At 39.9% G+C, this 22134-nt stretch overlaps 1 protein-coding gene across 4 annotated transcripts in view; it reads right to left on the bottom strand.

Moving 5' to 3' along the window:
- Positions 1-21710, bottom strand: part of LOC114272105 (DEAD/DEAH box helicase) — a 59469-nt gene extending 37759 nt beyond the window's left edge. For 3 of the 4 annotated variants that reach the window (XM_028213775.2, XM_082924179.1, XM_082924181.1), the window contains exons 1-4: positions 21007-21710; positions 1497-1722; positions 985-1230; positions 14-148 (exon numbers count right to left, since the gene is read on the bottom strand). In XM_028213775.2, the coding sequence (XP_028069576.2) occupies positions 14-148; positions 985-1230; positions 1497-1722; positions 21007-21656 (1257 nt within the window). In that variant the 5' untranslated portion in view covers positions 21657-21710. The remainder of the gene's footprint in view (positions 1-13; positions 149-984; positions 1231-1496; positions 1723-21006) is intronic. The other variant, XM_082924180.1, reaches the window with a different exon arrangement.
- Positions 21711-22134: the final 424 nt, after the last annotated feature.

Genomic DNA, 22134 nt, shown 5'->3' with positions numbered 1-22134 from the left:
ATAGGAAGCCAACCTGTTCCTCATCAACCACAAGGAGGCCAAGATTGTTATACACAACACGACTACCAAGAAGTGAGTGAGTTCCGACAATGATGTCCAAATGCCCGTGTTTGATCATGTGCAGATACTGCTCTTTTTCTGCTTTGGTCTGCATGTAGAAAGAGATCTTGTTAGATCTTGTTAATCCCACCACAAAGTAATAGTTAGTATAATTCCATTATGTTGTCCCAGAGTAGAGCCGTGAAATGAGGATGAATTGCCTGGCTGACGCAAATACTGAAATACAATTGCTAAAGGTTCAGGCTGAAGTAATCACAATTTAAGATACAACTTCTTGCAGATTCACTCGGCTTCGTCAAAATTAGGATTCTAGAATCAACAAGGAGGTCTTAGGATAGAGATCAGAATCAAGGATCCCACACAACAGAAAGAAGCATATGAAAAATGGGTGACCTAGTGCACAAAGCTCCAGCTAAAGTGGGGACTAGAGAGGGTAAGATGTACGCAATCTTATCTCCATTCCACTATATGGTAGAAACATAAAGTATAACCACTTATCAATTCAGGTTGGAAGAAGCAAAGAGAGAAAAGATTTGAAAGTCAACCATAGCTTCTTTTTTTTTGACATAATGGTAATGAACAGGAGGAGATGAAAAAGAAACTTTACAAATGAACATTGAAAGTTAGAGAACATATTGAAAAGTGCATTGAAATCCTAAACAAACTTAAATATTAGTACTTATGATCAAAAAAAGAAAATAAAAAATAAAAAATCATCCAAACACCTTTTACATTAAAACATTCCATCATTTGAATGCAAGGTTCTGACATCAACCTTTAACACTTTCTCATCTTAATAAAACAGAACTTCATAACAAACAATTGATCAGTGTCTGGCATGTAATGCTCTGATCCTATAGCAACTAAACAACAATTTGTCTAATCCAGATATAGACAATAAACAAGCTCGAAAACGTATCTTACCTGAAACCTGCTCAGGAGTCCAACCTTGATATTAGGATACTTTGAAAAACGCTCTGTAATAACATCAAAATGTTGTTTGGCTAAAACAATTGTTGGTGCAAGTACCATAGCTTGCCTCCTTGCTGAGACCACACAAAAGATAGCACGTAGTGCAACTTCAGTTTTACCAAACCCAACATCTCCACAAATTAATCTGTCCATTGGAGTTTCTCTCTCTGTCAAATCCTTCTCAACATCAATAAAAGCCTGTCATAAGATTCTGAGCTCTTAAAGGCAAAAAAAATAAAATAAAATCCTCTAACGCATGTAAGCTCACAAAAGTTCAAAAATGAAATATTCACAAGATATTTTATGAATAGAAGGACAAAAACCTCATTCCCCATAACCTGATAAATGTGCGGTACAACAAAGTAAATCCTCAGATAATGACAATTATTAACTATGAGAAAAAGAACCTACTGGAGCCGAAATATAATTTTACAATGCATGGGCAAGAAGTATATAAATCATACCTGTTTTTGATCCGGTGTAGGCTCATAAGGAAATTGAGCAGCAAATTCAGCCATGGCAGGACTCTTTGGGTAAGGAGGCCTTCTTTGCTTTAGCCTATGTAGATATAATTCCATTAAGTCAACAACCATTTTCTGAACTGCAACCTTCCCTTTTATCCTTCTCCTCTCCCATACGCTAGTGTCATTTAATTTACTTAAGGTTCGTGGCCTTTTAGTTTCATTTGGGCTGGAAAAAGAAGATTATATATGTCACAATGATCAAACCACAGGTATAACAAACACTCTAGATTTAAGACTTTATTTGTAAAGTCCATGCTAATCAAAGTTGTTAATCTTGTACCAGTCAGGAGACCTTTTTTGTTATTGTTATGGTTACATACACTTAGAAAATATGAGGAAGAAGAACTCCGAAAATATGAGGAAGAAGGAATATATTTCTGTTATATTCAAAACTTCTTATCTTACAAGACCAAATGACACTCCTTATATAGGAGATATTACAAACATCATTATAACCCATTATATGCCACTTACATATTATATATTACCACTATCATATTATATACATGCCACTATCTGCCACCAACACCACTATCATATTCTATACATGCCACTATCTGCCACCAACACCACTATCATATTATATACATGCCACTATCTTATTATATACATTAACACAAATTTCCAGCACTCCCCTTCAAGCTGGTTTGAACTGGTTTGAAGATATCGTCCATAGCCAGCTTGCTAGTCAGCTTATCAAATTGCTTCTTGTGTAGTCCCTTCGTTAGCACATCAGCTAATTGTTCACCTATTGGAAGGTAGGTCATACAGATTATGCCAGCATTGATTTTCTCCTTGATGAAATGTTTATCCACTTCTATATGTTTTGTGCGATCATGTAGAACTGGATTATGAGCTATAGATATAGCTGCTTTGTTGTCACAATAGACCTTCATAGGTGTCGGGTGAGAAAGCTTTAATTCTTCAAGAATTCTTTTAATCCACATTACTTCACAGATTCCATGGGCAACAGCTCTGAACTCTGCTTCTGCACTACTTCTAGCTACCACATTCTGTTTTTTACTCCGCCATGTAACTAGGTTCCCACCTACAAAGGAGCAGTATTCGGATGTTGATCTCCTGTCTGTAACACTTCCTGCCCAGTCTGCATCTGTGTATACTTCAACTTGAAGATGTCCATGTTTCTTGAACAGTAAGCCTCTCCCTGGAGTTCCTTTCAAATATCTTATGTTAAAATTTATCAATAAACCTACCACCACTACCACCTCACCTACTCCACTAAACCTAACCCACTACACCACTACCACCTCACCTACTCCACTAAACCTAACCCACTACACCTACATCTATATACCCACTACACCTACATCTATATAAGGAACCATTTGTAATAGACAGAAATACAATAACATTATATCAATCAATAATACAATTCTCTACTTCTTTTTTTATACATTGAATTTCTTACATGGTATCAGAGCTAGGTTAAGAACCTAGCAATTTCGTTTCACCGGCGGGCGGCAATCTCGCCTTGGCCGCCCGCCGGACAAACCCAAATTTCCTAATTTCTTCTTCCATGACAGCTTCTTCAAACGTGTTTCAGAATGATCAAACGCTCAGAGCTTCCAGTACCTTTGTAATTGACTACATCAATATATTCATGGCCCCCTCTAGGGACCTTCCCACTTGACAATCTTTTCTGCTGCTGTTCTCAGTGTTGTTGTTGTTGTTGTTGCTCCTTAATATATCTTGTCCAGAGTTGAACATATAGGAGTTCATTCCACGTGTCAGGTACACCAGGAAGGCACCAATGGCTGCAATCTTGGAATCTCAATGGTGATCGTCTCTCCTCCTCCGTGAAGTTCAGCTTCCTGTAAATTGATGGGTGTGCATCCTTGCGATAATCTGACATTCTTGTGATGTTCAGATAGAAGACTGGTGTCTTCATCCCTTTCATCAACCCCTCCAACACTCTCATTTTCTGTGGATATTCAGAAAGATATGTTGCATTCTTGATTGGCTCTGATCCACTGTCACATTTCCCTCCAGAATTCCATTGTCCACCTCTAAAATGCACAGCAGATGCTTATCCATCAGGGCAAAGTTCTCAAGGATTCGCCAACATTGGAGGAAAACAAAGTTGCTGAAAAATAGTTTTGTTGTCATCATGTTATCTAAGAACAAGGCATCAGGTGGGGCATCAGGTGCGGCCTCAACTGCATCATCTGCACCTTCAACTCAGGCCCAGCCAGATAGTTTTTCTGCTCCTCCAGCACAGCTTTCTGCTCTTTCTCTCTCCTCCTTTGTTGTGTGAGACTGATGATGGGTAGCACAGCAGAGATGCTCCACTACGATGGTAGTGTCTTTTTTAAAAACATAATCATCTCTCCCACCAAACCAACATCTTTCACATACCCACCATGCCCCTTTTTTATTTTTTAAAACCCATCTTCTCCACTACCCCATATATATCTATATATATCTTTTTTTTTATTATAATATATTACTCAAACACACTCTCTCTCCTCCTATCTCCCATCACTTTGCTGGACAATGAGCAAATTCTCATTATCATTCTTATTATTTTTATTATTATCACATGGGCGTGTTCCCCCTTCTTTAAAAATTAAATTAAAAAAAAAAAAAAAAAAAAAAACAACAACAACAACAACAACCATTTACAAATTTGCACCACACTCATATTTTATTCATCTCCGGGATCAACCCCGATCACATTTTACACACACACACACAAAAAAAAAAAAAAAAAAAAAAAAAAAAAAAAAACCACAAAACAAAACAACAAACAACCACATCCACAGGCGGGATTTTTCTTCTCTACTCTGCCGCTTGTCTCTTCTTCTTGCTTTTCTCTTGGGTGTCCCTTACCGGCGCTGCCTCCATACTTCCCACTCCACTGGGCACGATCACTACTCCCTGCTCCTCCACTGCAGCATATGGCGGCCCTCCAAATCGGAACATAACGGTGGCCTTCCGCTTCAGCTCCTTGTTTTCTGCCTTTAGTACACTTATCTCTGCTCACGCATCCTTATACATGCGTTGGAGCAGAGCCAGCTGGGAGTTTAACTGTTGCACCTCATTTGTCCTGCTCTGCAGCCGGTGCGACAAGTTTGTGACCGCAGTCATGGTTTCCACACATGACTTCAGAGTATACTGATTGGCCTCAATATCAGTTTGCACCGCCATTTTTTGCTCCACCGACCGCATCGGAAAGTTCAACGGAGCAAACACAGAGGTGTTTGGTTGAGGTTCACTGGCCACCGCACCAGTTCTCTCTCTTGTTGACTCATTGAGGTCGGGAAAGAGAGTGAGTAGACCACAGGATGAAGAGGCCATATTCTGGGTAGCTGAACGGGAAAAAGAGGCCATGTTTTTTGGGTTGCTGAGTGTTTCCGAGAAGGGTTGGATACAGAGTATTTACAGATTGTTTCAGAATAACAAGTTCAGAGGTTTCAGTCTGGTTTGGTTTCCTCCGCCTCCGCATTGGTTTATATTGACACTGACGACGCGGCCGACACGCCGCTCTGTCGCTCACGTGCCTCGCCGCGTCTCCGGCTCACCTTTTGATGGCTCGACGCTTTCTGTCGGGCACGCCTTTTGATGAAGTGGGCGCGCCTTTTGAGGGCGCGACTTTTGAGGGCTCACTATATATATCCATATATATATATATATATATATTTGGCCAGCCTATATACACCATCATACAGTGTATTTTTTAAGGGTCCGACAAGACTCTGTAAACTGTCCCGACATTGATTCCGGTTAGCTCCTTTATGGGTCCGACAAGACTCTGTAAACTGTCCCGACATAGATTCCGGTTAGTTTCTACAAGGGTCCGACAAGACTCTGTAAACTGTCCCGACATAAATTCCGGTTAGTTTCTACAAGGGTCCGACAAGACTCTGTAAACTGTCCCGACATTGATTCCGGTTAGTTTCTACAAGGGTCCGACAAGACTCTGTAAACTGTCACAACAACTGTCACAACATTGTCTACTACAACGGTCCGACATGACCCCATAAACTGTCTTCTACATCGGTCTGACACCGCCATCCAGTGTCCTCTACACCGTTATGACACCACCATACAGTGTCCTCTACAACGTTATGACACCCCCATACAGTGTCCTCTACAACGGTCTGACACCATCATCCAGTGTCTTCACCAATGGTCTGACACGACCATACAGTGTCTCCTATCCTCTTTTCTTTTATGTATTCGTCTATTTTCTTGTTTTGTTACTCTCTCCAAACTCAAGTTGATTAGTTCCTATCCCCCTTGAGTTTGCGGGGGGCTGTTAAAATTTATCAATAAACCTACCACCACTACCACCTCACCTACTCCACTAAACCTAACCCACTACACCACTACCACCTCACCTACTCCACTAAACCTAACCCACTACACCTACATCTATATACCCACTACACCTACATCTATATAAGGAACCATTTGTAATAGACAGAAATACAATAACATTATATCAATCAATAATACAATTCTCTACTTCTTTTTTTATACATTGAATTTCTTACATCTTAAGATCTTATAAACGGCCTCAAAGTGCTCTGCCCCTGGTGAGTGCATGAACTGACTTACTATGCTGACTGCAAAGGCAATATCAGGCCGCGTATGAGACAAGTAAATCAATTTCCCTATAAGTCGCTGATATTGTTCCCTCTCTTTGACTTCTTCAGCCTTAGCAGCTTGTAACTTCAAATTAGGCTCGATCGGAGTCTCTACCATCTTACAACCAAGCATACCTGTTTCTCCAAGGAGATCAAGAACATATTTTCTCTGATTAACGAATATACCTTCCTTGGATCTTGCAAATTCCATTCCGAGGAAATACTTGAGGGCTCCCAGATCCTTAATGTGAAATTCTTTTGCGAGTTTCTCTTTGAGGGCTGCTAACTCTGCTTCATCATTACCAGTTAAAATGATGTCATCAACATAAACAATCAAAATTGCAATTTTACTGTCTTTTGAATGTTTATAAAATATTGTGTGATCTGCTTGACTCTGCGAGAAGCCACAACTGATAACTGCCTTCCCAAAGCGTTCAAACCACGCTCTTGGTGATTGTTTGAGTCCGTATAATGACTTGTTCAATCTGCATACTCTGTCGCTTCCAAGTCTCTGCTCAAATCCCGGCGGTAGGCTCATGAACACCTCCTCTTCAAGATCACCATTGAGAAATGCATTTTTAATGTCAAGTTGATGTAGAGGCCAATCTGAATTTACTGCAAGAGATAACAGTACTCTGATGGAATTTATTTTAGCAACAGGAGCAAACGTCTCCTGATAGTCGATCCCATAAGTTTGAGTGAAGCCTTTAGCCACCAGTCTCGCCTTGTATCTCTCAACGCTTCTATCTGCGTTACATTTTATCGTAAACACCCATTTACACCCAACTGTTTTCTTGTCTTTGGGTAGATCAACTATCTCCCAAGTACCACTTTTCCTTAAAGCATTCATCTCCTCCATGACTGCTAATTTCCAATTCGGATCATCCAATGCTTCCTGTATATTCCTTGGAACAAACAAGTGTGAAATCCTAGATGTGAAAGCTCTATGGTTTTTAGACAGTCTTTGATAGGAGAGGTAATTTGCAATAGGATGTTTAATGCAATTTCGGACACCTTTCCTAATTGCTATAGGAACATCAAGGTCGGAAATAGAAGGAATGGGATTACCTAAAATTTCGATGCCAGAACTCGGGTGGACATTCGAGTCATTAGGATGGACATTCGGGTCATTATTCCTCAGATGAAATCGCTTCCTAGTATAAACCTGAAGCTCAGAATTTAGATCATTTTGTAGTACTTCTCCCCCTAAACAAGAATCTTCTTGACTAGGCACCATAGAACTTGGTTCTCCTAAGTGATCATTATCAGACAGATGTGGTTTTTGTGTAGGATAAATGACATTGGGGAGCGGGATAGAAATATCCCCAAATTGGTCTTCTACTCCACTTGTCTCCCCCTGAAGAGAAGTGTTGGGGAAATAGGATTTTGTTTCCACAAATGACACATCCATACTCACATGAAATTTCTTGGTTTGAGGATCGAAACACTTATACCCCTTTTTGTTTGAGGAATAACCCAAAAAAACACATTTTATAGCACGGGGGTCAAGTTTTGAACGACATTGACTGGGAACATGAACATAGGCAGTACATCCAAAAACTTTGGCGGGTAAATCAGAAAACAACCTCGTGTCAGGAAAAAAAGTTTTGAGACAATCAAAAGGTGTTTTGTATGTTAACACCTTTGTAGGCATCCTGCTTATCAAATAAGAGGCTGTTAAAATTGCTTCACCCCATAAATATTTAGGAACATGCATGTAAAACATTATAGCACGTGCTACTTCAAGTAAATGTTTATTTTTTCGTTCTGCAATGCCATTTTGTTGAGGGGTATCCCGACATGTAGATTGATGAAAAATCCCCTTTTTTTTCAAAAACTCACCCAACTGCTCATTGAAATATTCTGTTCCATTATCAGAATATAAAATACCAATTTTGGTTTGAAATTGGTTTTCAATCATATTGTAAAAATTTGTGAATAAATTTTTCACGTCAAATTTTTTATTCATCAAATAAATCCAACATAAGCGGGTATGGTCATCAATAAATGTAACAAACCATCTTTTACCAGAAAGAGTAGTGATTTTAGAAGGGCCCCAAACATCACTATGAATCAAATAAAAAGGTTTGGAAGCCTGGTAAGGTTTTGGCAAATAAGTAGAGTGATGAAATTTTGCAAAAATGCAACTTTCACAATGAAAAGAAGAACAATCAATCCCTTTAAATAATTCTGGAAATAAATGTTTCAGATAAAGAAAACTAGGATGTCCTAGCCTATAGTGCCATAGCATTATTTTTCCTCGAACAGAGATTGAACTAGTACTATTAAAGCTCTGAGCTTTTTTATTACTAACAGGTACTTCATCAAAGTAGTAAAGACCTTCAAGCATCCTAGCACGCCCAATCATCATCCCCGAGTTCTGGTCCTGAAATTCACAATGGGATTCAAAAAATGTAACACGACAATTAGAATCCTTAGATAGTTTACTGACAGACAAAAGGTTACAGGCTAAGTTGGGGACGTGAAGAACAGCATTGAGATTAATTTTCTCAGTTAATTTAATAAATCCTTTTCCTGCAATAGGTGAAAAACTACCATCGGCTATTCTGATTTTGTCATGACTAGAACAAGGGAAATAGGTACTAAATAAATGGGAAAAACTAGTCATGTGATCGGAGGCACCGGAATCTATGATCCACGGAGAGAAGTTTAGGCAAGAGAAGGCTTTAGGATTTCTACCTGTTTGTGCCAACAAAACACTAGGAGTACCGGATGAGGAGTTGGATTTTATCAGCTTTAAGAGTTGATCAATCTGCTCTTTGTTGAAGGGACCTGAATCGGCTTCATTAGCGGTAGGAAAGCCACGATTCTTCTCTCCTTGTTTGCTGCTTTTCCAGTTGACAGGTTTGCCATGGATCTTCCAACACGTTTCGCATGTATGGCGAGGCTTGTTGCAAAAATCACACCAGACCCGTGGCTTATCATCAAACCTGCGCTGGTAATTTGCAGCCTTGTTGGCCGCAGCATCGCTAATTAAAGCAGAAATTTCAATTGATTCACCAGTACCTTTTTTCTTAAGCATGACGCTCCTTCGGCTCTCTTCCCTTCTGACTTCGGCAAATACTTCGCCAATGGATGGGAGAGGAGGTCTGCCAATAATTCTTCTTCGCACTTCATCGAACTCAATGTTGAGGCCGACAAGAAACTTGTAAATACGGCTGTCTTCCACAGTTTTCTTGTGGTGGTTGCAGTCGTCAACCGATTTCCATTCGTATGTGTTGAAGATGTCAAGATCCTGCCACAACCTTTTCAACGAATTGAAATATTTGGTGACGGAATCATCTCATTGACGAATCTCTCCCAACTTCAAAGTTAATTCGAAAACTTGAGATTGATTTCCTAGGTCAGAATACATCTGACTAACATTATCCCACAATTCTTGTGCAGTAGTATAGCACATGTAATTAGAGCTTATATCCTCCTCCATGGAATTGACCAACCATGTCATAACCATGGAGTTTTCAGCGTCCCAACTGTCGAACAGCGGATCATTAACAGCAGGAGCCTTCTTGTCACCAGTGATGTAACCGATCTTTCCTTGCCCACGGATATACATCCGGACAGATTGTGACCAGCGGAGAAAATTATCACCATTTAGGCGGATGGTGGTGATTTGGACAGAGTGAGAGTTGGACGTTTTCACCGGAATGGCAGCGGCAGGGGTTGAAGTGGTTTCGGACGTGACTTCCGACATGGCTATGACGGTTTTAGGGCTGCTGTGTTTTTTGTTGCTCTGATACCAACTTAGAAAATATGAGGAAGAAGAACTCCGAAAATATGAGGAAGAAAGAATATATTTCTGTTATATTCAAAACTTCTTATCTTACAAGACCAAATGACACTCCTTATATAGGAGATATTACAAACATCATTATAACCCATTATATGCCACTTACATATTATATATTACCACTATCTACCACTATCGTATTATATACATGCCACTATCTGCCACTAACACCACTATCATATTCTATACATGCCACTATCTGCCACCAACACCACTATCATATTCTATATATGCCACTATCTGCCGCCAACACCACTATCATATTATATACATGCCACTATCTTATTATATACATTAACACAAATTTCCAGCACATACCAATACTGCTGAGTACTGACATACCATTTTGGATTTATCATTATAAAGGCCTTTTACTTTGGAATTTGATGTAGATTGATACTCAATATCAAATATTTTAAATAACTTTACATGGTTACGAGATATGTGAAATTAAAATATTAGTAATTCCTTCCAAAGAGAACAAAATCCAGCAAATAGGTATGAACAGTGGGCCAATGTTAAAATCTCTTCAATATCAGGCCTGTCCCCCCCCCCCCCCCATTACAACAAAACCATAATAAACAAAGAGTGAGTGAGCGAGAAAATATGTAACTCATCAACACCTACAAAACAGTTGGAAGAACAAAAACAAAAGCATAAAGGAAAATGAAAATCAAAACCAAAGAAAGAAAACTAGGTAATTTAAGTGCAATAATAAAATTTTAAAAAAATTGTAAAATAAACTGTGTTTACCCCCCCCCCCCCAAAAAAAAAAAAAAAAAATCTCTTTCAAAATTCTTGTGGGGTCAAATACATAAAATCTTAAAATTCTGAACAGACGTTTACGAGTTTTAAAGTTTCAGTAGTGTCAATTGACTGCACTAAGTTGTTCTTGGTTCCGCCCTTAGCGTAAGATGGTTTGGCAATATGTAATGCACACCAACAAGCAAAACACCAAAGAGGAGATATGTGATCCAAGTTGAAAGCTCTAAAAAGACAACGTAAAGACCAAAAAGGATATGGATTAGGGTGATGGAAAATGGCATATAATTCCCTTATATTAATCAAGGGCATCACTTATGGTAAGAATCAATTGGAGAGGACCAATCCTTGTAGACTACATTAAGTAATTGTGAATTCCAATTCAAGAGTTATGTAGTTGAGATGATATAAGTTCAAAAGTTGGGCTGGATAGGGCAATCCAACCATATAGAAAGAATGGAAAACACTCCACAAACTGATTATTGCACTATCTGCTTGGGACATTCAATGCTGAAAAAGCCTTTGGCCATTAAAAAAAGGTGAAATGACATTCATACTCCATATTTAGCCACTCACACTAACCTTATGAGTTGCCTAAAAAAATATAAATAAAATAAAGGGTGAGAAGCTAAAGGTGGGTCCAGTGTTTTAAAAGGCGCCTAAGTGCGTGCTTAGGCGCAAGGCGCACCAAGGTGCACCTGGGGCTCCTCAGACAGCTTGAGGCGAGGCGCAGTAGAAAAGGCGCATTTGAGGCATTTGAGGTGCGCACCTTAGGCTTGGGCGCGAGGTGCACGCTTCATGCGCTCCATTTAAATTTTTGCTCCATCCTTATTCTCTTGTGTGTGTAACCATATGGAATTACAACTCCTTTAATATAAAATGTAAACACATGCTTTGAACCCCAATTTTCATATCAAAAAAAGCTCTCGGATTGCAAGTTGAATATATAGCTTTTGGATTCCTTTCAATGTAGTAAATTACAATAGTTTCAGGCCAATTATTGAAGCTATCAAGCAATTTGATCCCGATTTAAAATTAAAACCACTAAGGTATGGTGTGAGTTCCTTATCTAAAAAAAGAAATGAATCACGCTAATAAATTGATAAAGAAAAATAAATAGTATAGGGCAAAGTAAGATTGAATGTTATTTTTGAAAAAAAATTGAAACGTTGAAATGTTATTTTTCATGATTTTTGGAATATTGAATGTCATTCTATTTTTATTTATTTTTTAATTCTAAGAATATTTGTTTTACGTTAAAATTTTGCCTGTATTAATATTTTGATTATCTTCAACAACTTACGCCTCACTTCGAAGTAAGGCTCGCCCCTCGCCTTGCGTCTCACACTTGAGCTCCAAGAGACCTTAGCACCTCAATGCGCCTAGAGCTTTTTAAAACACTGGGTGGGTCGTAAATACCATCTCCCAAATATAGTCAAAACACACGATTGGGCTGAAATGGCCAGCCCATCTCTGACATGCATGGCTGGGATGACATCTCATACATTTTAGGCATGAAATGCAAGGAGTTGAAAATACTTTGCAATTATTTTCTTCGCAGACAGTGGAATAACTTTGGCATAAAAAATCTACAAGTAAAGCAAGATTCCACAAATTAAAAAGTAGTTCAAATAAAATAGAAGTAGAGAAGACTGCAAGTTTTCTGAATGTTTTTCTATATATTCAATTGTGTCATACAAAGAGTACAACCGAGTTATATAGATTTAATCTAAAAAAGGAAATAAGAATGAATCTATATTCTTACAATCAATCTAATATATTTACATAATTAACATAATATTCTCACACCCCCGCTCAAACTCAAGGTGTTTAAGCAGAAAATACTGAGAGTTTGCCAAGAAGGAACTGAAAACGAGCAGTGGTGTGAGTCTTGGTAAAGAAGTCAGTAAGTTGAAGTGCCGAAGAGACGAAAGGAAGCGAAATAGAGCCAAACTGCAGATGCTGACGAACAAAATGACAATCAATCTCAATGTGCTTCGTCTGCTCATGTAAGACAATGTTATGCGCAATCTGAATGGCACTGCGATTGTCACAAGAGAAGACTGAGATACACCCAAATCAGATAAGAGACAACGAAACCAAACAATCTCAATAGTGGCATGAGTTATAGCAGGGTACTCAACCTCCGCAGTGGAACGTGCAACAACAGTTTGTTTCTTGCTCTTCCAAGAAATCAATGAATCACCAAGAAACATGCAAAAGCCATAAGCAGACTTGCAATCAGTAACATCACCAGCCCAATCAGAATCAGCATAGGCCACCAAGTTCAAAGAGGAAGTGGAGGACAACAGTAAGCCTTGAAATATAGTACCCCGAAGATAGTGTAGAATGCGAACCAAAGTAGCCCAACGTGTAGAACAAAGGGTAGAAATAAACTGGCTAACCACATGAACAACATAGGCAAAATCAGGGCGAGTGACAGTTAGATAGACTAAGCAATCCACAAGCTCTTAATATAATGTAAGATCATTCAAGGGACACCATCAGTAGTGTTAAGTTTCACATTAAGCTTAATGAGGGTATCAGAAATCTTAGTGTCAGTAAGACCGGTACGGTGAATAACCTCATTTGCATACTTAGCCTAAGACAAAAAGTAGCCTTTAGAAGAAGAAACTACCTCAATACCAAAAAAATACAGCAAGGGGTCCAGATCCTTCATTTTGAAGGTACGAAAGAGATGCTACTTGACCTCAGAGATAGCAGAAGAGTTAAAACCAATGATGATCATATCATCCACATACAATAACAGGGCAACAAAACCAGCAGAGGTGTGACGGACAAAGAAAGTAGAATTCTAAGTACAAGGATGAAACCCAAGCTGAGTGACGGCGGCCTGAAAACAATCATACCAAGCACGAAAGGATTGCTTCAAACCATATAGAGTACGCGGAAGACGACAAACTTGTCCAGAGGAATGGGGAAGGCTAGGGGGAGGACATATATAAACTTCCTTAGTGAGATGGCCATTAAGAAAAGCATTTTTAACATCCATCTAATAGAGAAACCAATGACGAACAGCAACAACAAAAATCAAAGTACGGACAGTAGTCATCTTGGCAACAGAGGCAAAGGTCTTCTCATAATCAATACCATACTCTTGAGAAAAACCTTTGGCAACGAGGCGAACTTCGTAGCGCTCAAGAGAACCATCAGAGTGAGTCTTGACTTTATAGACCCAATGCAACCAACCGGATTTTTGCCAACAGGCAACAGAACTAGCTCCTAAGTAATAGTCTTTTGCAAAGCAGACAACTAATCCTCTATAACTCGAACCCAATTAGGATCTGACAGGCCTCCTTGTAAGACTTGGGTTCTCAAAAAGAGTGAATAGCAGACAAAAAGGTGCAGTATGAAGGAGAAAAACATACTTTAGCAAAGCCCAGTTTGACTACTTGTTTACGGATGCGAAGAGGATACTTACGGTTAGCAAGATCAACGTCATCAGAAGCAGGGGGATCAACAGCAGGGGCAGAGACAATTGGTGGAGGGAGAGCCTTGCGACGAGAATAGACTAACAACGAAGGAGAAGGAGTAGGTAAGAGAGGAGGAGAAGGAGCAGGAGGAGAAGGCAGAATAGACTTATAGGGGTCAGGGGAGAGGGACTCATCAAGCAAGGTGGGACGAAGAGAAGAGGGAACAAGCTCATAGGAAACAACAAAGATGTACTCATCAAGAGGGATCTCAAAAGGAAATGGATCAATATGAACCAAATCTGTTAGAATATAATATGTAAAATGTTGCTTTAATAATTAGGTTAGTATAATAATTAGTATAATAATTAGTATGCTTTAATAATGTACCTTTAATAATGTTGTTTGGTTTGTGCTTCTACTTTCGATTTGTAATTGTTCTCCCTCTCCTCTATAAAGGAGAGAGCTCAACATAACATACAATATACAACAATCAATAATACAATCATTTCTCTTTATACATTAAATTTCTACATGGTATCAGAGCAAGTTTAAGAAGCTAGTAATCCTGCTTCACCGGCGGGCGGCAGCTCGCCTTGGCCGCCCGCCGGACCTCTACACACCCACCAAGTTTGTTCCACTCTTTCCAATCACAATAACAACCCTTCTTCTTCAAGCTTCAATTCACACTTTCCCTCTGCATACTGAACTCTCTCAGTCACTCTCTTCTTCTTCTCTCTCTAAAATCCATTGCTGAGAGAGAGAGAGAAACCCAGAAAAATGCGTTTCCTCCTCCTCTTCCTCCTACTCCAGTTCCATCTCCACAGCTCCGCCGCCGCCAAACCAGGTCGCTTTCCGGCCTAAACCTCACCGCCTTCAAGTGATGATATACTTCTACACCCATCTTCATGGCTTCTGTGAAAGAAGAAGCCCCAACAGGAAGAATCATAAACTCCTGCATTGCCAATTTGTTGCCAGCATGTGAACCCCCATTGATGACATTGAATGCAGCTGTTTGGGTTTGCAGACAAGTATAGAGGGTCTTACCAGGGTTCATGCCCTTTCTATTGCTCTTACTCTGGCTATCAGGATGAGCTGTTATGGGCTGCGGCATGGCTATACAAGGCAAGTGGAGAAAGCAGCTACTTGAACTATGTCGCGAGCAACCAAGGTTGGAGTCAGGCAGTATCGGAGTTCAGTTGGGATAACAAATGTGCAGGAGCTCCGCCACGCCTCCGACCTCCAAATCTTCATCACATCCGACAAACAAGGACAACACAAACCCTCCAATTTCAAACCCTTGTCTTCTTCCCTTCCACCTCTTAAATGCCCCATGGCAGGGACATTCTACCGAAGTCCAGCACCTGGTGAACCACCGCTTGTTAAGGTTGGAGACAAAGTACAGAAGGGACAGGTTCTCTGCATCATTGAGGCCATGAAGTTGATGAATGAACCCACTTTCAACTCCACATTCTTTTTTTTAATCAACCCACTATCTCTCTCTCTGGTTCCTTTTTCTCTCTCTCTACTCAAGGATCCACCACTTTGTCCACTTTCCAACCCCTTCCTTCACCTTTTGCACTCCACTCACCATATCTTTACCGATTCAGGGGACAAAGCATATATATCTTTTATTATTATAATATATTACCCACACTATTATCCTTCACTCACCCTATATCTACTGATTCATCAATATATCTATATAATAATTTTTTCACAAACCTTTATTTTATTTTATTTTATTTTTTCTATCTTTCTTTTTCCTCAATATTTCAATATTCTACAACTCAGTTGGTGAGTATCATCCTTTTTCCATTCTCTTTTTATTTTATTTTATTTTTATTCCCATACCAAAAAAAAAAAAAAAAAAAAAAAACCAAACAATTTACAAATTTGCACAACACCCATATTTTATTCATCTCCGGGATCAACCCCGATCACAATTTTACACAAAAAAAAAAAAAAAAAAAACCAACCAAACCAAACCAACACAACCACCTCCACAGGCGGGATTTTTTTCTTCTCTACTCTGCCGCCGGTCTCTTCTTCTTGCCTCCGTCCTGGGCGGCCCTTGACGGTGTTGCCTCCGTGTTTCCCACTCCACTGGGCACGATCACTACTCCCTGCTCCTCCACTGCAGCATATGGCGGACCTCCAAATCGGAACATAACGGTGGCCTTCCGCTTCAGCTCCTTGTTTTCCGCCTTTAGCACACTTATCTCTGCTCGCGCATCCTTATACATGCGTTGAAGCAGAGCCAGTTGGGCGTTTAACTGCTGCACCTCATTTGTCCTACTCTGCAGCCGGTGCGACAGGTTTGTGACCGCCGTCATGGTCTCCACACATGACTTCAAAGTATACTGATTGGCCTCAATATCAGTTTGCACCGCCATTTTTTGCTCCACCGACCGCATCGGAAAGTTCAACGGAGCAAAACCAGAGGCGCTTGGTTGAGGTTCACTGGCCACCGCACCAGTTATCTCTCTTGTTGACTCGTTGAGGTCGGGAAAGAGAGTGAGCAGACCACGGGAAGAGGAGGCCATGTTCTGGGTAGCTGAACGGGAAGACGAGGCCATGTTATGGGTTGCTGAGTGTTTCAGAGAAGGGTTGGTTACAGAGTGTTTACAGAGTGTTTCAAGATTTGCAGCTCTTAGCGACAAGCTCTCAGAGAACGAAGAGGTTTCAACTGGTTTGTTATGCTTCCAAGCCTCAGCCTCCGCTTCGGTTTATAAAGACCATGATGAAGAGGCAGACACGCGCATCATGCGCCGCTCGGCGCTAGACGACAACATGGGCGCGCCTTTTGATGGCACGCCTTTTTATGGATTGGGCACGCTTTTTGATGGCACGCCTTTTGATGGCACGCCTTTTGAAAGATTGGGCACACCTTTTGAGGGTGCGACTTTTACAACGGTCCGACATGACCCCATAAACTATCCCGACATTTGATTCCGGTTAGCTTAAACTATCCCGACATTTGATTCCGGTTAGCTTTTCCAAGGGTCCGACAAGACTCTGTAAACTGTCCCGACATTGATTCCGGTTAGCTCCTTCATGGGTTCGACAAGACTCTGTAAACTGTCCCGACATTGATTCCGGTTAGCTCCTTCATGGGTCCGACAAGACTCTGTAAACTGTCCCGACATTGATTCCGGTTAGCTCCTTTATGGGTCCGGCATGACCCCGTAAACTGTCCCGACATTGATTCCGGTCAGCTTCTACAACGGTCCAGCATGACCTCGTCCACTGTCCAGACATTATCTTCAACAATAATCTGACACGACCATACAGTGTCTCCTATCCTATTTTATTTTATTTTATTTTTCTACTCTCTCCAAACTCAAGTTGGTAGGTTCCTATCCCCCTTGAGTTTGAGGGGGGCTGTTAGAATATAATATGTAAAATGTTGCTTTAATAATTAGGTTAGTATAATAATTAGTATAATAATTAGTATGCTTTAATAATGTACCTTTAATAATGTTGTTTGGTTTGTGCTTCTACTTTCGGTTTGTAATTGTTCTCCCTCTCCTCTATAAAGGAGAGAGCTCAACATAACATACAATATACAACAATCAATAATACAATCATTTCTCTTTATACATTAAATTTCTACAAAATCCTCTTTGGAAACTGAGGCTGTGAGAGGAGGAAGCTGAAAGTAAGGTAGACGTTCAAGAAAGACAACATGGTGAGAGACATATGGGCGACAGGAAACAGAATCATAACAGCGATAACCTTTTTGAGTGAGATTGTAACCCAAAATGACACATACGACAGACTAGACACTCAATTTTGTCCTATCTTTATGGGGTAAAAGGACAAAAAAAACAAACCTAAACACACGAAGGAGGGAGTAATTGAGAAGTTGAGAAAACAAAGCCTCATAAGGACCGACTAGAGAGAAGTGGAGTAGGCCTATGGTTGAGAAGAAAAGCAGCAGTAAGAATTGTCTCACCCCAAAACAGAGCTGGAATAGAGGTAGAGAGGAGAGACCTAATTGTCTCAAAGAGATGCTGATGTTTACGCTCAACGCGATCATTTTGGGCATGTGTATTAGTACAGGAAGTCTGGTGAATGGTACCCAAATTGGCTAAATACTCACAGAACTCAGTTTTAAAATATTCCCCACCCAGTCAGACCGTAACAATTTAATGGTAGACCCAATGTGTGCAGTGACCATGAACTGGAAAGTATGATATGTTTGGTAGAAGTCATACTTATGAGTCATAAGATAAACCCAAGGGTAATGAGTGCAGTCATCAACAAATGATACATAGCATGCAGAACCCTTTTAGTGAGAACAGGAAAAGGACCCCAAACATCAGTATGAACTAAAGAAAACGGTGTATCAGATGTAGAAATACTTTTACGAAAAGGTAAGGCTGTCATTTTGGCAAATTTACATCCCCGACACTCAGTAAGTTGACAAGGAAAAACTTTAACCAATATACCTGACTGAGCTAAAGAGCGTAGGAGAATCTAACTGAAATGCCACAAATAGAGGTCTGGAATGCCACAAATAGAAAGGACTTGACAAAAGAGGAAAAGGCAGTCGAAGAGATATTCATAGGCAGATGTAAGCTCTCCACCACATAGAGGTCTCCAACTCTACGGCCGGTTCCAATCTGCTGCTTGGACATCCGATCCTGCATAGAGCAAATAGAATAAGAAAAGATAACATCAAAACCGGAGGCATCAAGTTGATTGATTGATAATAAACTGACAGATAACTGAGGAACATAAAGGACAGATGGAATAGAGACAACAGACAGTAGGACAAACTTAATAGATATAATAGACATACTAGACCCATTAGTAGCTTTAACAGTAATAGGAAAGGGAAGGGGAATACAATTTTGAAGTAAGGAGAGATGATGAGTCATATGATGAGAAACACCAGAGTTAAAAATCCAGACAGATGAAGAGATACCTGAAGAAGACCTAAGCAAACATGAATGAAGAGAAGAAACAACCGAAGCAGACAGGAAGGGCTGGGAGGTAGATAGTATACACTGAAATTGACTAATATGAGCACTCAAGGAAGCCAAGTCAAGATTAGGAGTCAAAGCAAATGCAGTGGAACTAACGGAGGGACAAAAAGTACTCAGAGGAGGAGCTCGAGATTGAGTTTGAGACTATTAAAAAGACGAGGCAGGCAGACATCCCTTTTTAGGACAGTGATACTTCCAATGACCCCTCTAATGGCAAAAGGCACATTCATCTGAAGCCAGAGACATCATAATAACCAAAAGACTGAGGGATTCAAGTGTAATAAACCCAAAATAAATCAAAATAGCTGAACCAGGGGTTCAAGTGTAATAGCCAAAAATCTGAGGGGTCAAACTGTAATACACCAGAACCAGATGACCACAATGTAATAATTAGAAAAATGCATGGTCCAAAACGTAATAATCGACAAATTTATACTTAAAGATCAAACCAATTACGAAAGGTCGTGGACAGAGGCAGATAAAGAGATCGACCTTGCGAGAGAACCAAGAGTCACGAACAGAGGCACAGAGAGAGAGATCGACCTGGCGACCTCACAAACTGAAGAGAGAGAGAGAGAGAACCCTCGCACAACTCTTCGAACCGGAAAGAGCCCTCAAACTGTGTCGCACGCACAAGTCGAAGGATCGCGAACAGGAGAGAGAACCAGAGACTGAGATGCATAGCAAAGGAGATGGGTCACAGTTTTGGGTTGGATGACTCGCAACAGCTATTCAAAGATGACTTCAAAGAACCAAAAGGTGTTCACGAACTAGAGAGCCAAGCATCTACCTCCAACGATACAGAGAGAACCGGTCGTGCATGAGACCCAGTCACGAAGGAAAACCAGTTAGCAAACAGAAGGAAGACTACGAACCAGATGAATCTTCAAACAAAGGGAAACTTCAAACCAAATTTGATCAAACTAGACGAACCCGAGAAAGAATCAGTTTGTGCAAAATCTTAGCCACCACGAGATCAACAATCATGTAGCTCTGATACCATGTAAGTTTTCTGAATGTTTTTCTGCATATTCAATTGTGTAATACAAAGAGTACAACCGCACCTAATCTAAAAAAAGAAATAAGAATAAATCTATATTCCTACAATCAATCTAATATTCACACAATCAATCTAATATATTTACATAATTAGCATAATATTCTCACCATCATGAACACTAGTATTGGATTTAAAGGGCCAGTGACAGAGCTAGTAAAGAGCCGGGGGGGGGCAAGTGTTTTGGGAAATTACATTTTTAGTTTAGGTTTTGAAAATGTTTTAATTTTTTTCCTTCTAAAGTTATATATATACCCTTTAATTTTTTCATATTCTTCTTCACACGAACTCAACCCACCATTAATTAGAATATTGACAAAGACTGACTCCTTGTTTAATTCATAAATAAACTTAAGAAAATAATTTTGGTTATTGTGCGTATTTAATTGACATTTATTTTTCTTCCATTTCATATTACTTGAAAGTCGTATAGATATTGATACTATGATGATTTTTCTATAGTGATATGTATGATATTGGAATAGTTTTGAAATTTTGATAATTGTTTTTTTTTTTTTTTATTTACCATACTAAACCACCGTAAAGGGCTACACAATATTCAGCTGAAAATGAAAATATATTTCTATCTAGTGAAAATGAAAACTGCAAAACAAATATATTGAATGCATGATAGTGAGGAAGGGAAGGTGAGGATAGTATTAGTGTATTTTATTTTATTTTATTTTATTTAGTAAAGAAAAGGTAAACCAAAAAGGAGAGAGAGAGAGAGAGGGAGAGAGAGAGAGAGAGAGAGAGTAGAGGAGGGAAATGAAGGAAGGACCTACAGATTATATCGATAGAGCATGCGAGAGGCTTGCTTAACAGGGAGCTTTGCCATTCCATCGGCATACTCTATGAAGACATACTCAATTGGTTCGGTGGAATCTTTGGGAACGTCGAACTTAATCCCAACAAATCGTCCGATGCCGACCCTCTTGTGCACAACGTAATCTCCGGAGCGAAGAGTGTAGGGGTCGACCTTGTAGCTGAATGCTCCTCCTCCAACTCCAACCATATCACCCCCCATGCCCCTGCCCTTCAATTTCAATTTCTGCAAACCCCTCTGCTGCTGCTCCTTCACCAACTGAATATACCTATCGGCCTCCTCCGAGTCCACAAGGGGCATCGAAGCCTCTCTCTTTCCCGCCTGGTCTCGGCGTATCCTCTCGTTCAGAATTGATATGGCGTCGCTCTCCGACTCGATATTTTCCTTCCGTCGAGGGGGCAATTTCGTGGTGGTGGTGGTGGTGGTGGTTGCGGCCCTGGACCTGGACCTGGAGATGGAGATGGGAGAGAAGAGTGTCGAGACAGTAATAATAGTAGAAGCGGACGAGCCGAATCTTTTGGAGAAAACCATGGGAGAACAAATATCGGGCTCCCATAGGGAGATTGGGAAGACACAGAATTTAGCATTAGCAGTAGCAGTAGCAGCCATACTTGCTACCGAAACGTTTTGTTTGTCAAAAATAATTAAATAAATGAGTTACCTCCCATGAGATTTCTATCGGGCCTTTTCTCAATATAAGCCTTTTTTTCATTGTATTTTCAAAACTAGGTCAACTTCTGATGGAATTCCAAAACTAAGTTAAAGCGCCATTACTATTCGCGCTTTTACTGTTAGGAGCATAAAAGTAGATGAACAGGAAAATCGCTATTACAAATAGCGACTTTGGTTAAGAAGTCGCTGTTACAAATAGCGCTTCTAGCGTTAGTTTTTGTCCGGATAAAAACGCTTTTCTTATTAGCGCTTTTTACAAAATTTCCCAAAAAACGCTATTTCTAATAGCGATGATAACAAAAAAATTTTCCCAGAAAAAACGCTATCTCTAATAGCGATTTCAGTTCAAATTTTCTTGCCAAAAAACGCTATTGCTAATAGCGATTTTAGCAGATATTTTTTTTTTTCGCCCAGC

This window comes from Camellia sinensis, chromosome 4 (assembly GCF_055761805.1).
Source record: "Camellia sinensis isolate YWXY chromosome 4, ASM5576180v1, whole genome shotgun sequence".
Taxonomy (NCBI): Eukaryota; Viridiplantae; Streptophyta; class Magnoliopsida; order Ericales; family Theaceae; genus Camellia; species Camellia sinensis.
The sequence above is the reverse complement of the archived record's forward strand: the minus strand, read 5'-3'. Positions and strand labels throughout refer to the sequence as shown.